This window comes from Taudactylus pleione, unplaced genomic scaffold (genome assembly GCF_031769625.1).
Source record: "Taudactylus pleione unplaced genomic scaffold, aTauple2 ptg000082l, whole genome shotgun sequence".
Taxonomy (NCBI): domain Eukaryota; kingdom Metazoa; phylum Chordata; class Amphibia; order Anura; family Myobatrachidae; genus Taudactylus; species Taudactylus pleione.
In genome coordinates this window covers 1,403,294-1,421,148 of record NW_028284484.1, presented here as the reverse complement: position 1 = coordinate 1,421,148, position 17,855 = coordinate 1,403,294, and the positions used below count along the sequence as shown (strand labels likewise).

The 17,855-nt window shown below is 41.7% G+C and overlaps 1 protein-coding gene across 9 annotated transcripts in view; it reads left to right on the top strand.

Moving 5' to 3' along the window:
- Positions 1 to 17,855, top strand: part of RERE (arginine-glutamic acid dipeptide repeats) — a 355,792-nt gene that overhangs the window by 320,700 nt on the left and 17,237 nt on the right. For all 9 annotated transcript variants that reach the window (XM_088468176.1, XM_088468175.1, XM_088468170.1 and 6 more), the window contains 5 exons: positions 11,543 to 11,705; positions 14,790 to 14,882; positions 15,009 to 15,208; positions 16,925 to 17,086; positions 17,250 to 17,363. In XM_088468176.1, coding sequence (XP_088324302.1) covers positions 11,543 to 11,705; positions 14,790 to 14,882; positions 15,009 to 15,208; positions 16,925 to 17,086; positions 17,250 to 17,363 — 732 coding nt within the window. The remainder of the gene's footprint in view (positions 1 to 11,542; positions 11,706 to 14,789; positions 14,883 to 15,008; positions 15,209 to 16,924; positions 17,087 to 17,249; positions 17,364 to 17,855) is intronic.

The following is a 17,855-nucleotide window of genomic DNA, read 5'->3' as shown; positions in this document are numbered from 1 at the left end:
TGCATGATTGCAAGGATATGTATGCCTTTGATCAAAGCAATGTGCCTTTTCAGAATAGTGCATCACTTCTACCATCATCACAAGCTTACACTATAGACTTGTGATGACTACCAGCATTTGAATTTGCTGTCATGTCTGTCCGTGTCCTACCCATATGTTTTGTATTGTGCTCTCCTTTGTCTGCTGTATTTTCCTTATAGTGAACCTTTATCTACATGTTCCCTATTGTGCTCCACACTTCCCCCTACTTTTTTTTTTAATTGCCCTACTTACCCCCTTGGCCCCTCTGTATGTTTATATCTCTAATACGCTCAGTGCTCTCCACCACCTCCTCCCCCAATCAATTACCATAATGTGCCCCCCCATGCCTGTATTTTCTTTATTAAGCTTTTACGCACACACATCATGTATGTTTCTTATCATGCTCCCTGATCTTCATGTTTTTTTTTAATATGCTACTACCTCCATTCAACCATGGTTGGGCCAGAGAGGTCATCCCAGCACCTTTTTAGGAGGAAGTGCATCCAGTGCATGACAAGTGGTGATTTACCCCCGTACAGGAAGGGAATATGTGGGGATGTCACACAGTGGGGCCTACCCTGGATTATTTGGGCTAAATTCGACCAAGAATCCAAGCTCCCAACTGGTGCCTTAGGCACAAGTCCCCACTTGCTCCAAACTAGTTACGCTACTGGTTTCGCCTAAATCTTTTAAAAACGATTATAGACATCTGAGCAATTTAGATTATCATGCTTTGCTCATTTTTGTTTTGAGACCATACACTCTGTGCAGTATGGTACCAATCATGTTAAAGGGTTTGTTTTATGATGCATGAGTCCCCTAATGTCTTTATCTCTGCAGTGCTAACAGCCTCCTCTACTCACTGTTTAATACTGTAGCTCTTAGCAGGTAAATAGACAATTGTCCCAACTGTCATATTGGGAGAATAAATGCATTTCTTGTAAAATATGTGGAATACGATCATCCCCGAACATGGGCAATCTTTCATTATCGGCATGTTCGGGCGATGATTGATGTCGGAAACGACTATCGGGAGCACGCATCGCTGATCGCTTCCAACATTGATGTGCGCGTTTTGTGCCCAATTTCTGACCGATTGCAAGATTACGATGTCGTAATAGTGAAATCGCTCAGTATTGTCGCATAGTGGATACGCAGCATTAACCACCACAGCCAGCAATTGTAAATGCATTGACTGTTTGTGCTGTTACCTTGTTTTATTTATTGATGTTTTAGTGAAACATCTGTGAAAATAGAAAGTAACAAATCGAAAATCTGTGTGCACTGTAGAAACTTTAGCGATACTTTCTTGTGTTAGTAATTATGAGCACAGTAGGAAGATCATTATTTCAGTCCTGCCGCCTTTCTGAAGTAACATCTCATCCTCACACAATGGGCTCGATTCAATTCAGCGCGATGCTGAATAGCCCCAGGGAGATCTGGAGCTATTCAATTCAAAGTGCTGTTTGGTCCCACTAAAGGATTTCTTCTCGCACCCCGCTGAGGGTGCGAGGAGAAATCAGACAAAAGTGCAAGCCTTGCGGCTGTTTTCTGGCTTAGCGCGGCACTAACAACCGCGCAGCCGGCACTTTAGTCAGAGCATTACGGTTCTCGAAACTAAACACCCATGTTAATTCGCAAGAACCACCATTCTCCAAGATAGTGCCAGATTCAATTAGAGGCGAAAAGTGCCGTTTGGAGACAAGTTTCCACGGATTCGGACTTTCTGCCTGTTTTCAAAGTATCTCCATATTCAATTACAGGACGATTTCACCTAAGCGGATAGTCAAACCATTGTAAAAGTATCTCCTATGAATAGCAGGAAAAGGCGGAAAAGTATATCCTATGAATAGCAGGAGCAAAAAAGTGCAAAATCATTATTTTGGGGTGCAAACGTGGGGAAACAACTCAGAACCCTTGGGACAGCCCCTCCAAAGAACAAATCAATAAAATAAATTACCTCAGAACACCCCAAAAAAGTACTTTCGTTTTGGGGGCAAAAAGTAAAAAGTGTGTATTGGGGGGAGGGAGGGCAACTTTAAAAACTAACGAAATAAGACTTCTTGGGGTGCTGGAAGGAGGGGCCAAGTGTTTTTGGAATTGCAGGTGCATGTGTGAGGGTGGTTTTTCACGATTTTTAAAAGCTCACTTTAGAGACATAAAAATATGCTTGCACCCATTTTCAAGTACCCCAAATTTGACTAGACTACTTTTTTCACCAAAATATACTACTTTGTCATTCTTCACCACTTTTGCTAAGATGCTAATAAGAAGCAATTTAAACTATTTAAGCACCTCAAACACTCTTTATTAGCGCTATTATTACACATCTACATTGATTTCCTATGTTAGTGCATCTTTTTTGGTGGTACAGACTGATTTCCCCACTTCTGACAGTACTTTCCGCATGTTCCGCATTCGCTGTTTTCCGTTTTCGCCTGTTTAGGAATTGAATATGGAGAAAAGTGGGGATGCGCGCGAATAGTTTCTGCCTCTGAAGGAGGCGGAAAGTCGGACAGTCAAAACTTTGCAGACTTTTCGCCTCTAATTGAATACCGGCTTTAACTGCCAACTGTTGGACCAAACAGCGCAGTGAATTGAATAGTTCCGGGAGCTCCCTCCTGGGGTTATTCAGCATCACGCTGAACTGAATCGAGCCCAATGAGTAACAGTGTTCAAAAGTATACATATTTTTGTCATGTAAAACTTATATGTAAACGCCACATAGTTGATATTTTATTATATGAAGCTTCAGATCTACTTGATTTATTACTTGTTTATTCTCTTGACCTTAAGCATAACTGTTAATTACCAGTTGGTTGTCCTCATTGTTATTGGCTCTTACATCTCTGAATGAATTGCATTTCTTGCATCATGCCCGGTCTCTACTCAGCATTGTGCTTGCAGAATATCCCGTCTGGGTAACACTGAGGTTCATCTTCCTACAATTAGTCTGATTTCATTCTGAGATTCTGCATCGGCTGACAGTTGTGATGGATTCTACTTGCTATAATTTGAAACCTGCGCTGTGCGCTCATACAGGTTATTTCTAATGTAGTTAAGAAGATTAAGTGTGTAGTATTGTTGGCTATTGGCATTCAGGGGAGGGAAGTAGGCCCAGTAAAGCGAGTCTGATCCATCTTTGGGCAGTGAGAGCTACATAGCTCAACTGAGATTTAAGCCCTTGGCTTACTGTTGAAACGGATCAGTATAGTCAGAACCGTCATAGCAATGTTCTGCTGTACTCTGCAGTCACGGAAAGGGTTATAATCGAGTAATAGAAACTTTGGCTTCTTACATCCTCATGAGAACTCTGGCTCATTTAAAGCTTTGGAATCGGCCTGCTTCTGCTGATACTGTCATCCCGTTTTCCCGGACAGAGGAGAATTGGAGGAATAGAATATGTGCCAAGACCTTCGCTCCCATGTGTGTTTCATTCCTACTACGCCTGCTTTTATTAATAGAATAGACTACAAGGAGAATGCCAAAATAGCGGCCCCTTCGCTCTGGTGTCTTCATGTGTCTCATGGATTGTCCACGGCTGGCTGGAACTTTAATAGCAATCATCCCTTTAGGCTTTGTTATTTTCCAGACATGACGGCTGAGCTGATAGAAATGTTTTCCACACAACCTTGTAGCAGATGTGCCCTAGTGCTGCTGTACGAAATGTCTCTCACTATTCCCCGCTCCCTCCCAGTCCTCTCTAAGCAGCCAGATTGCCAGTGCCGTTGTCGGCTCTGTTTTTATATCCACAGCATTACAGTAAAGTCTGTATATGTTTACACATCCCTGTGTATGTTACCTTGATGTGCATTCATAGCCTACTCATAGTGGCGGCAGTCATGTTTGGCCTTTTCCCATATTCATGAGACTAGAGCCAATGCATGCAGTATACCTCTGTGAGGGACCTTGTGATGTACCACAGTATAGTCCTGTGCACAAAAGGCGCTTGCACCATTGCAGTAATACAGTTGATCGCAATGTTTGGTGGTTTTATGTATTGAAAGCCTGTGCATATAACAGGTTTTCCCTACGGCAGATCTAATGATATGCTTTCCTCTCCTGGAATAACAGGGCTCAGCCTGTATACAATTAAATTTTTATTGTTAAATAGATTATAAAAGGATCGTCCTCCGTGAGTAAAGATCTGCATTATTTTACGTTACTCTGTCGCATTTCCAGTTCATAAGCTCATGTCCTGGTTGAAGAGAGATTAGTGTCTCGCAGAGATACTTGGCTTATGACAAACATACATTTCGGCCTACTGCTGCCATTATTTATTTCCTTTCAAATCCGCTCAAAGGTAAATTGCACCAGAAGGTGATCCTATGAGCAAGGGATAAAGGGCCTTGAAGAGCTGAGGTTCCTGTCACTGCTAGTAGGTGATTTGTGATTAATTAACAGAGCTGCTTGGAGGATTGGGAGCATGACGGCCCCGTATGAATATTTCATTAGAGTACTGAACAGCAGGGCGATCAGGGTTGTGCGTGTTTGTAAATCCTGCAGGCTTGTACATCTATTACAGTGCTTTGTGGAGCAGCTTGTGTGTACTGTCATGGAATGACTTGTAGCAGGTGTAAGGGAAGCCTTGGAATTTTGACACCTTGCTGTTCCAACAATGTAACCTCTCTGAATTGCAAAGGTGCAACATCATTTCTAATTACTTCATAATAGACTTAAAGACCGTATTGCCATGCTGACTGTTACAATATTCCTTGTAGAAAAAATAATACATTTCATAAATGTTTAGTTTTTTGTTATATAGGGAAACTTACATTAAACTTACATTAAAATATTTTTTTTCTACAGTTGAATACCTTATTTAGCATATTTTGTTGGTTTTACATTGCATTTGGGATGCGATGTACGATCCCATTCAGATGAAGGAGGGGGGAGCCGGTAATATTGTGCGGTTTGCGGGGACCGCACGATTCCTGGCGGGGACGGCACGATCCTACTGCTGCATCGCGCCGTGTATGGGCACCTTAACTCTGAATTAGGTATGTAACAAGTATATGCAGATTGTAACCGGTGGGCGTCTATATTAAAGATTTTTTTGGGTCAGTAGTACTGCGAGGCCTTGTTTATCAGTAACGTGGCAATTAGTTCATGGCACGTTTTACACCTGTGTCCTTAATTTTTCTATAAACATTTTTGTTTTATCTTTTTATTGTACAAGTCATATCAAATGCAGTATAAACCATACAGAGATATGAAACCTAAACAGTTGAACATGTAATTTGTGTTCTAATAAACAGTAGTGATAGAAAAGCCAATAAACAGTCCTGCAGAGAAGTACAAGGGATTTGCTCCAGAGAAGCTTGGGCAAAATCCGTAACCATAAAAAAAAAAAAGAGGAAAAAGGGGGGGGCTGGGGGGGGCGGAGTAAAAAAAAGGGAACAATGAAATCTGTCACCCCTATAGCCAAAAAAGGGGGATCATTGTAGAATAAGGGGGGAAAGTGGGCAGGAGGCAGGGATGCCAATTAGTTGAACATAATCTGAGGGTGTAATAGGTCTTTGTAACTGTCTCATTAGGTGCCACTCAGGTGCTTCAAACACCTTAAGTATTTTTCCTCCATGTCTGGAGTCAGCATGGTTTCCACATATAAAGACGATTAACCCCTTCTCAATATCTAGAGGCATTAAGGATGACCATTGTTTTTTCAAGGGTCATAACAATCACCTAAAGAAATTTTTCATTCATCACCACTTATTATTATCATTTATTTATATGGCGCCACAAGTTTTACGCAGCACCTTACAAAGTACATAAGCAAATAGGTCACCAGTGACTTACAGTACAAAACAATACAATGCAGGACAAGGACATGGATAATTACATTGCTACATTAGCGATCATAACACCCACATAAGCAGCAGAGCATATACAACCAAGTGTTAGGTGCCCTAGTGGAAGTAAGAAGTAGATAAAAGTAAAGTAGGGAGAGTAACACAAGGGTAGAGGGCCCTGCTTGTAAGACCTTACATTCTATAAGGGAGGGGCAGACAAACAGGAGTGACACAGATAGGGCAGACAGGGAGGAAGGAACATGTAGTAGCAAGTTAGGATGAGAGCTGGAAGGCTTTAATGAAGTATTGGGTCTTGAGAGCCCGTGTGAATGATTGCAGAGACGTGGAGAGTCTGATGGGGAGAGGGTTCCAAAGGAGGGGAGCAGCACGGGCAAAATCTTGGAGGTGGGAGGAAGTAATCAGTTGATATGAAAGGCGGCATGCACTAGTTGAGCGAAGAGGGCGGACAGGAGCGTGAACGGAGATGAGATTAGAGATGTAAATTGGAGAAGATTGGGTGAGGGCTTTGTAAGCGAGTGTGACAACCTTGAATCGAGTTCTGAAAGGGAAGGGAAGTCAGTGGAGGGCTTGAAGTAGAGGGAAAGCAGATGAAGAGCATTTGGAGGGGAAGATGAGCCGGGCAGCAGCATTGAGAACAGTCTGGAGAGGATAGAGATGGGATTTGGGGAGGCCAGATAGGAGGAGGTTACAGTAGTCCAATCTGGAGATGACCAGCGAGTGTATGAGGGTGTTGGTAGCATCCTGGGTGAGATAGGGTCTGAACCTGGAAATATTTTTGAGATGGAAACAATAGGACTGCGAGAGGTTCTGGATATGTGGTTTGAAGGGGAGGGATGAGTCCAGGATAACTCCCAAGACAGCGTACTATGGGGCAGCACAGACGGTGTAATGGTTAGCGTTACTGCCTCACAGCAATGAGGTCATGGGTTCAATTCCCACCATGGCCCTAACTGTGTGGAGTTTGTATATTCTCCCTGTGCTTGCGTGGGTTTCCTCCGGGTACTCCGGTTTCCTCCCACACTCCAAAAAATATACTGATAGGTTAATTGGCTCCCAACACAAATTAACCCTAGTGTGTATGTGATAGGGAATATAGATTGTAAGCTCCACTGGGGCAGGGACTGATGTGAATGGGCAAATATTCTCTCTGTAAAGCGCTGCGGAATATGTGTGCGCTATATAAATAACTGGTAATAATAATAATAATAATAATAATAATAATAGATAAGATAATTGTGCCATCAATTGATAAAGAAATAGTGGGAAGTTAGGTTATGTGGGAGGGTGGGAAGACTATCAGCTCAGTGTTGGACATGCTAAGTTTAAGATATCACTGGGACATCCAGGAAGAGATAGCAGGGAGACAGTTGAAGATACGAGTCAGTAGAGAGGGGGAGAGATCAGGGGAGGAAAGGTAGATCTGACTATCATCAGCATAGAGATGATAATGAAGGTCAAAAGAGCTGATGAGTTCACCTAGAGAGGGTGTATAGAGGGAGAATAGGAGCGGTCCAAGAGCAGAACCTTGGGGGACACCTACTGTGAGAGGCTGTGGGGGGGGGAGAGGAGTCATGAGAGGAGACAGAGAAGTATTGGGCAAAGGGGGTATTCAATTATCTGTGGGACTTATCCCGCGGCTACTTGCTGCAGTCTGGTAAAGTCCGCAGAAAAGACACCAAATCAGACGCGCGCACAGGAAAAAAATAAAAAAAACAACAATGTTTACGTGGAATCAGTGTGTTTCTGCGCCTGAGTCTCGATTTTTTTTTTTTTTGGGGGTGCTCTGGAAAAAGTCTATTTTATAGAATAGACTTTCCCCGCGCCACAGGGTTTTTGACTGGCAAGTAGTCGTGGGATAAACCCGGCAGTTAATTGAATACCCCACCCCCACCCCAAGCTTCTGACCCTGGATATTACCAAGGCAAGCTAGGTCATCCTGGGTCCTGTCTCTGTGTGAAAGAGCCTGTAGTGTGAAAGGTGCGTCCTGGGTGATTCGACCCAGGTCACACCACCCAGCTGGTAATTGGTGGATCTTTGAACGTTGAAAGAGGACTGCAGCAGCGAACGTCCACTTTTGAGGACTCTACACTATTTTACAGGGCAGACACGGGTTCAGTGTGAAAGGGGCCAACCGGGGACCAAGGTGCAGTGTGAAAGGGGTATTGGAGCTGTGTCCCAGGTTCAAACTGTGTTCAATAACCCAGGAAAAAGTAAGGTTGGAGCCCCGGCTTCGGTCTGAAAGTGGTATGAATACTGCCTGCTCCAAATGTCTGCTGTAAAATATTCTGAGTGTAGGAGCCAGTCCGAGGTGTAGCTAAGCGTGGTTGTGTAAGAAACTGCTACTATACCAGGCAAACCAACCCTTGTGTTCTCCTGTTGCCAGATTAAGGGCCTGATTCAGAGATGGATGCTATTGGCACCGCCACCGCATCAGTCAGCAGCTGTACGAATATGGGATGCAGTCAGGAAGCTGACGGTCGAAATGCCGACTGTCAAATCCCGGTAGGGTACTAATGACAGATGTCAAAATCCCGACGCCTGTCATTATACCTACGCCGGGAGCCCGACGCCCCCCAGCATACAGATAGAAGGTAACCCAGGTTGGCGGGTGTGGACAGCTTTGTTACATTCATTTATTGGGTTCTGTTTATAGTACAGATGTTCATAATATACTCTTAAGATGTCTCCGCTATATTTCAAGGTATTCAGTGCTTCTTTTTTGAGTAGATATAATAGCTAGATCTGTCTCCCTGTAACTTATCCTACAGAAGATTCGTTGTAATATCAATGTATTAAATATTAGTATGCAATAGTCTCAAACGTATAAAAGGCACTTGAAGTAGCATATTAAATCTAAACACAGTAGTAATGCCGAACAATGATAATAATTCTGAATTAAAATTGTTCCTATTCCTAGTTAGCAACTGTTAAATCTTAGAAAACAATATATTATAAGTAAGCATATTGTAAAAGACACTGTGAAATATATATCTATATCGATTAGGTGGCACAACAATATAGAGCAAAGCAACCAAAAATTGTTGGTGATCAATAAACAAAGGAACAGTCGAATCAATAACATTGTGGGTCCTGCCATCCGCAGGTTCTGCAATAACAGGCATACCGAATGTTTCCTTGGTAAAGCAAATATGTATAGCCCGTCTGAAAGGCTCCCAGATCGGGTTACGTGATTCACGCATAGGGGTCTAGGTTACAAATTTGACTTTAGATTTAAATATTTTTGTAATGGCGGATGGCAAGCCAAATCACTGCTTACGCACCTTGGGGGATAGAGCAGATGCAATAGCGACGAGGAAGATGTAGCAAAAGGGTAGGATTATAAAATAAGCTTAACGGTAGCCGGTGCCCCGTTCGTGCATCTCCTGCTATATCTGCTCCCAAGTCACCCCCGCCCCCCATAATTGGATATATTTGCTATGATGGCACCTTATAATGTAGTATAAAAATTCAAGCGCTCCTTTCTCTGCGGTTAGTACTTGTGGACAATATTTTAGCGTAAATTCAATAATCGTCCAGTGACCAAATAAAATTTTAGATGATAGTCTATAATCACTATTATGTACTGCATATCATCCTTTTCAATATGTATGTAAATCCCATACATACGTATGTTTCGCTCGAATCCTTCAAGTCAGGAAATGTACCATGAGTTTCTGGTTCCTTTTCAAAATATGATTTTTCAACACAATGGCCCCCACAGTGTCCGTACACCTCAGCATCAAATCACGAAGGGGGGTGGCATATTGTAAAACCATATAAATTTATTTAAAACAATCATGTAAAACAATAATATAAAACACAGGTAAAATTGGCTGCGTACCAGATATGACCTTGTAAGAAAGGCACAATAGCAATCAACCTATAGAGCAAGATCACATTCCTTCTGGGATGGTCAGTAAACCTCTCAGGTCCACAGCAGCAGCAGCAGCAGCAGCACTCCTAATCATCAGTGTAGTGAACGTTGGGAGTGTAATACCATTCATTATATCTGCAGCCTAGTATTATACATGCTGGAAGTAAAATTGGTTTCTAGCTCACATCAAAGTAAACTTGCCCAATCTGTTATTTTCCTTTGTTTTATAACAGATTAATATTCAGATTATCAATTAAGACATGATAATAAACTATACAGTGTGAGCAGTACATGAATATTGTGTAAGATGTACATACAGCACAATACAACTTTTGTACAGATTTAACCAGAATAACTGAGCTCTTCTCTCTCCTACTAATATCACAGAACGTGCGCCATGGTTATGTCTGACGCAAAGATAGATCTATTATCTTTTGTTTATGGCACAAATGTTTGAGCAGAGATGATTGTGTGTTATATGTTGTATATATGTTTTTTTTGTGGCACTACTGGTCCTTTAAGGTAACCTGAAACTCTGTAGCCAGCTTTCTTTCTCTGTTTGCTTTCTTGCTGTGAAGCCTGGTACAACACAGGGAGGTTTGTACTATGCACTGCAGGTGTGATACCTGTGATAAGCAGCCCAGGCTGGCACCTCCCAGCATATTCTACAGCAGGTATCATACATTATTCACTTAATACGGAAATGAAAGTATTAGGGCCCGACGCACACCCAGGTGATGTCCAAGAAATCTCTCTTCACCTCCTCTGTCTAGGTTGGCAGGTAAAATTTTAAATCTTTCCTTTTGATCTGTTTTGGATATAGGAGAAATTTACACTTAAAGAACACATGGTTTAAGCAACATTAAATGAAGTTACACTATTCACATGCTACTACTAACTGCCTTTCATATTGTATACTTTAAGTTATAGAAAGCATTGCTTTTCTGAAATGTCAGTAGTATATTAAGGGGGGGGGGTCTTTATTATAACTAACTTGAGATTAGTTACGTGTGTGTGTGTGTGTATATATATATATATATATATGTGTGTGTGTGTGTATATGTGTATATATATATATATATATATATATATATATATATTACCATGTATGTATTTCTTACTGTAAATATATAAACATACGTCTCTTTTTTTTTTTTTTATATATATATATATATATATATATATATATATATATATATAAATCTTGATTGCAGCCATGCATATTGTGTGATCCTTCATGACCTGCTAAATGAGGGTGATCTGTTATTAATTACTTAAAAATAGCATTGTTATAGATACCTATAGGGTTATTTCACATTTGCCAGTTTTTGCCGGGCGGCAAAAAGCCGCCCGGTTTTTAGCCAGCTGTGAAATATAGTGATGCATGGAATCAGCTGGGTCCTTTCACATGGCACGGCCATAGGAATTTGTACGTTTTATAGCACTCCATGATTATCTTGTTGTATTGTAACCTAATTGAGTGTAGACAAAATTTCCCCTAGTCTTATCTGCAAAGTGTAACTTTAGCAAAGCTGTTACTGTTTGTGTGAAGGGCTTATCAATTACACACTGCAAAGCACTGCCTAGTAGGTTATTACTAGAAAATATAGATTTATCTGCAAATAAGACTTGCTCATTCTCTCTTCATTGATTCAAAGTTGTTAAAATCACAGGAATGCTTTTTATTCTTTGATTTTCTCGGATTAAATACCCAAAACTAGTCACCAGCGTTTCCTTCTGTGGCATTTACCTCCATAGTTTGTTTTTATATTCTACAATTGTAGTTCTATATTATGTGAATATGCTAAATGACGTTGTTTCTTACTGCTTGCAGGGAGAACTTATTACCTTTTATTACTATTGGAAGAAAACTCCTGAAGCCGCAAGCTCCAGGGCCCACCGCAGGCATCGCAGGCAGGCAGTTTTCCGCCGGATCAAAACTCGCACTGCCACCACCCCTGTAAACACTCCCTCCCGACCACCGTCCAGCGAATTCTGTGAGTGCATTCACTGGCCAGCAAAACATGCGTTCTAACCTCAGCCTTTGTTTCAAGATCACATTCACTTCTGGAAATGTTTACTTAAAGAAACAGGATTGAACTTGAATTGGAACAAGTCGGTTAATGTAATCAGTTTGTCCGTTAGCACCAAGCCTTTACAATTGGCAAGTGTTAAAGCTTTAGAAGTATCATATTATGGGCAGCGATACAAAAGGCAGGAGACAAGTTCCTCTCGAGGTGGTGTGATGTGTATGTTGGGAGTTGTAGTTTTGTAACGTCTGGCTGGGGCACATGTCATAAATGTAAAACACAAACACATTATTTCTCTGTAAGGACTATTTGAGAAGTTGGAAGAACTGACTTACTTCAGCACTTTGCCCAATGGTATATGAACAGAGTTTGTGCTTTTTATACTGCTAGAATGATCCCATAGGCTCCAGTTACTGTTCATGTGGGTCTGTACATTGGTTAGTGGGGCTGTACATTGGTTAGTGGGGCTGTACGTTGGTTAGTGGGGCTGTACGTTGGTTAGTGGGGCTGTACGTTGGTTAGTGGGGCTGTACGTTGGTTAGTGGGGCTGTACGTTGGTTAGTGGGGCTGTACGTTGGTTAGTGGGGCTGTACGTTGGTTAGTGGGGCTGTACGTTGGTTAGTGGGGCTGTACGTTGGTTAGTGGGGCTGTACGTTGGTTAGTGGGGCTGTACGTTGGTTAGTGGGGCTGTACGTTGGTTAGTGGGGCTGTACGTTGGTTAGTGGGGCTGTACGTTGGTTAGTGGGGCTGTACGTTGGTTAGTGGGGCTGTACGTTGGTTAGTGGGGCTGTACGTTGGTTAGTGGGGCTGTACGTTGGTTAGTGGGGCTGTACGTTGGTTAGTGGGGCTGTACGTTGGTTAGTGGGGCTGTACGTTGGTTAGTGGGGCTGTACGTTGGGTAGTGGGGCTGTACGTTGGTTAGTGGGGCTGTACGTTGGTTTGTGGGGCTGGCAGCAAAAAAGGGATAAAAAAATAAATAGAAAAGTCTTTAGCATTTCAGAGGTTTTGATTTCACAATACAATTGTAATTCATGGGAACATGTCTTGTGTAACCCACTGTATGACACTGGCACAATGGCTATAGCTGGCTGCAGACTTGGTAAAAATGATGCTAGCCTAACCTTTGTGTCAGACTAGACACCCAGTTTCATTATCTTGCAAGGTGACTTATATATGACATGGGGGCCTGATTCTGCCGATGCAGACGAGCAATGTTTCTATACTGCCCATGCGTCTTAAGTCACACCGCACATGCGTATCGATTGTTAGCGCACAGAGTCGCCATACTGTTTCCGATGCATGGTGTCCTGCGTGGTGACAAGGGGTGGGGGCTAATCCGACGCACAGAGAGACAGCGTCTTATGGGAGTGCCGCAGGCATTTTGCTGAAAGTGGTTGCATAAAAACGCTTCACCATTCCGACTGGAGGCCATACTAAGACGGAGAATCTGCACCTAGCGTAGGGCAGGTGACAGGTTCAATGGCGCAAGACACACTAAAGTAGTATTAGAGCGTCTGTAAATGTAAATGCTTGCACATTAGGATGCACGGCTGTACACCAGGGAAGAGCTTTGTAGCGGCAAAATACGCAGACACGGGCGTGGCTGCGTCTGACTCTGCATCAGCCCCTGGCTGTGTTACATTATTTCATTTATACATAAAAACAAGAAGTGGATCTCCTCCGCATGGCTGAGTAATGGTGCGGTGAGCCCATAGAGGAGTAGGCATGGCTAGCAATTGTCCACTTTTAGCCCCAATAACTGGTAATTTGTACAGCACACTTTTCTTGCTGCTCTGCATTGCAGACAACATAAACTGTGGCTGCAGTTCAGACAAAACCCAGACTGTACGGGTCTCAAGCATTCCCAATTACTCCCCTTCAAGTCCCCAACCAACTTGTGCTCACCCCTTTATATGGTGCTGACTTCTTTTCCGGATGGGGATGCTCTGGATCTTTGTATTGACTCAATACCAAAAATCAGTCGGTTATGTTCTGGTTGCAGTTGCAGATTTCTATATGCATTCAGTGTTGCGGACGGAGACCTCCATCTTTCAGCACACCCCGTTTTGCTTCCATGGTGAATAGTGAGTTAAATATACCATAAAACTCGCCATGGTAACAAAACGGGATTTTCTGAATCCTCCCATAGCTTTTGTAAACTTGGAGTAATGTAATAGAACTTTTTTGGGAACCTCCCTGCATAAAGTGAGTAACAGGCAGAGAGTCACAGAAATCTCCCCACAACTCCGTGTCTCCATATCGAACCTACCCACCGTGGCCCTTCCTTCCCACAGCCCGCATGCCTACATCATTTCTTGCTAGCACCTAGCAAGTGCAGCACTCCTGAAGCTGTATCCGTCCTTTAGTTTTGGTGTTCGACTCAGGAATGTTAGCATCAAGAGTCTGAACAATCTTACCACATCCTGTCACAAGTTAAGCCGTGATAAGACGTTGGCCCATGTTCAGACTCTAAGAAGTTAATGAATAATGTACACGAGGGTATGCGAGAACATTAAGGTCGTGAGCTATACCAAATAGGATATGAGACCTCTTGCTTAGACTAAGCTTAGGAACCTTCGTTCTCTACCAAAATAACATTTTTAACACTTCTTTAATCTGACAGTTCAATTAGATGTTTTAATTTAATTACTTTTAGTTGAAAGGATTTACAGTGACTTTAACTGAAGGATTATATGATGTGATTAATAACAATTATCGGCCAGTTTTCGACGCGTGGAGTGATGGCAGATACAGGTGTGAGTAGCGCAGAATCGGGAGCGATGGCAAATAGGTGTCAGAAGCAGCTGTGTTTTCCTTCTCCCATGTCTGCTTTCTTTTTGTGTTTGCATGTCGGGGTTGATCTGAATGTATTTATAGAGCTAGATGATGTATTTTAATATAGATTTATATTTTACTGCCCTGAGTAATGCAATGTCTGTATTTGCGCTTTGATCAGCATGTAACTTTTTAGTTTAACATTCTTCCTTAGTGTGTGTCTAGGTTTTTCTTTCCTTTCTATATATTAAAATACATCTTTCTTTTTTCTTTAAGTGGATCTTAGCTCAGCCAGTGAAGACGACTTTGACAGCGAGGACAGCGAGCAGGAACTAAAGGGTTATGCTTGCCGCCACTGCTTCACCACCAGTATGTAATCCAGTTAAGTCCCTTTTATGTGGGTCAAGGGCATGTTATTAATGTACAACATTAATATTTAGCAGCTGCAGAGTACAGCTCGTGTTGTTTATTGGTGCTGATGATTTTTCACTGCAGCTTCTAAGGACTGGCACCACGGGGGCCGGGAAAACATCCTTCTGTGCACGGATTGCAGGATTCATTTTAAAAAATACGGCGAGTTACCACCTATTGAAAAGCCTGTGGATCCCCCACCATTCATGTTCAAACCTGTCAAAGAGGAAGAGGATGGTCTTAATGGAAAGCATAGCATGAGAACCCGGAGGAGTAGAGGCCCGGTATGCTAGCAGTTTTATTTTAAACACAAGTGGTTGTGTACAGTAGATTATTTTTTTCAGTAAATATGGTTCTCTTACATAAAATGCCAGTTGTCGCAGCGTCTAGTTCCTTTTCATTGGATGCCACTACTAAGCCTCAATCATCCTCAAGTAATGATCCGTGGCTGTGCTCAAGCAAGGCGATTGTAACTAGCACTCTAGGACCTGTGCCCATTCCCAGATTAATATTGAACTATACTACCGTGTTTCCCCGATAATAAGACAGTCTTTTTTTTTCTCCAAAAAACTCCATAGTGCTTATTTTCGGGGTAGGTCTTATTATCGGGGAAACACGGTTGTAAATATGAAAACGCTACATTTAAAATGCAAAGTAAGAAAGTGATACAATAGTGTTTCATTCTGTACTCTTTGTAATGTCAGCCGTTGCTAATTAACAGTCAGCTATCCCTGACTGATGAAATAAACAGATAAAGCTGTTAAACACCGCATTGTATATGTTTATTAATTGTCCATTAAGATTAATCACTCCAGAATATAGCTGCTTACAGCAGCTTAATCATTTTGCAATTTACCAATTCTGCCACTGAAGGAACCTGAGACCATATAGTCTATGAATGTCTGCAACATATTCATGTGTTGTACAGATGTAAATTTACGTTGATTACATTTCTATTTGTAGAATATGGCTTAGTAAAGCTCAGCTCTAGGTCTTCTATTTATAGGTCTCAGTGAAGCTTACATATTTTTATATGAGAAACAAATGACATGTTCTGTAGTTATTACTATAAAGGCCTCATACTGAACGGAGACCATTATGTTTGTGTGTGGTGGAAGATGTGATTGTAGCAGTGAATGGTGGAGTTAGGGAATGGTGCATATAGGGGATATAGAGAGAGTGTTTTTTTTCTTCACCTTTTCCCAAAAATTGTTTGTTTTTCACTTATTTTGTTGCTTTCCGGTCACATTAACAGTGGAAAAAGGTGTGAAATTATTGATCTTTCTTTCAGGCCTTCTATCTGAAATACCTGCAATGTCAGTCATATACATCTTCTATCCAATGTAACTGTAGATGGCTGCTGGTTAGATTGTTGGAACGTTGTTACAGTTATGGTGCATACACACGATCAGATTTTTCCTTCAGATATGAACGATAACGATTTAAAAATCGTTCAGTCGTTCATATCTGAAGGAAAATCGTTCATATCTGACATGCCTGAACGATGGACGATCAACGATGCGCGTTCCCGATGGTCAGATAACGATTTCTGACATCTGATGTGTTTGCAGTCAGACTTGGACGATTCCATTCATTTTAATGCAGTCAAAAATCGTTCAAATCGTTCAAATCGTTCAAAACTTTGGTAAAATCGTTCAGATCGTTTAATCGTTCAATCGTTCATCTGACAAATCTGACAAGTCTGACAAATCTGACCGTGTGTACGCTCCATTAGTCTTTCGCAGGAGGTTACGTTGAGGATGTAAAGTAAATGGTTTAAGTTTTTGGCCACCATTGTCGCAGCTACCTCTATTACAGTTTTGTCTCAGTGGAGCTTTCTCTCTGCCACAGGAATACACCAGATATAAATTCTGATTTCTTTGTCCTTACAAATATGAGAAGCATTATCCTTTACTTGTTTATATTTTCTCCCCTCCATTCTAATATTTTAATTTCATCTGTTGTGGGTTTTTTTTCTATCCCCTTCTTCTGCCAAGCAGATGTCTACACTACGCAGCGGGCGTAAGAAACAGACTGCCAGTCCAGACGGCAGAGTCTCCCCTATAAATGAAGACATCCGTTCCAGCGGCCGAACCTCTCCAAGTGCTGCCAGCACGTCCAGTAATGACAGCAAAGCAGAGTCCCTTAAGAAGCCATCAAAGGCAAGTAGCAATTAACCAGTCAGATTGGGTTGTTATTTCAGTGTAATTTGTTAGAAGTAGAACCTTGTCTTTGGCTACCTTAACCTTTTAGATTCAATCCCATACTGTATTCTGATTTCCCAGCTTTGTTTCACAATTATAATATGTTTCTCTTTGGCAACAGAAGATTAAGGAGGAACCCTCATCCCCGATGAAGAGTGCCAAACGTCAGAGAGAGAAGCCTGCATCGGACACTGAGGAGACAGACAGGGCCACGGCAAAGAAATCTAAAACACAAGTGAGTCATGCTCACCTATGTACTGTCTATGTACACCAGAAGTTACTCAATGCACACTGCCAGATATACATTAGCTCTTTAGTTTGGAAACAACATTGCTAGTTTTTAATCAGTATTCTGTAGTTGGTATTTTGGAAGCATATATTGAGATTTGATTTAAAAAAATGGTTTTATAGTATATGGCTAAATGTATGTATGGAAGTGTCTATAAGTGGACATTAAAGATGGTGGCCTTGTTCTCTGTTATCACTGGTCCCACCAAGATTGCCTGCTGTCCAGTCTTAGGAGACCGTTTTAGTTCCAGGCCCACTGACTGAGTACTGTATGTGTTTAACGTGCAGTGTACAGTGCTTCTGCATGAGAAAATATTAAATATTGGGCTTTATAATTCTAGTTAATATGTTTTAATGGGTATATGTATTTTAGGTCTGTACTTGGGAAAAGTAGCTAATTAAAGATTAGGGTTTAGTAATGGGGTTGGCCTGTTTGTGT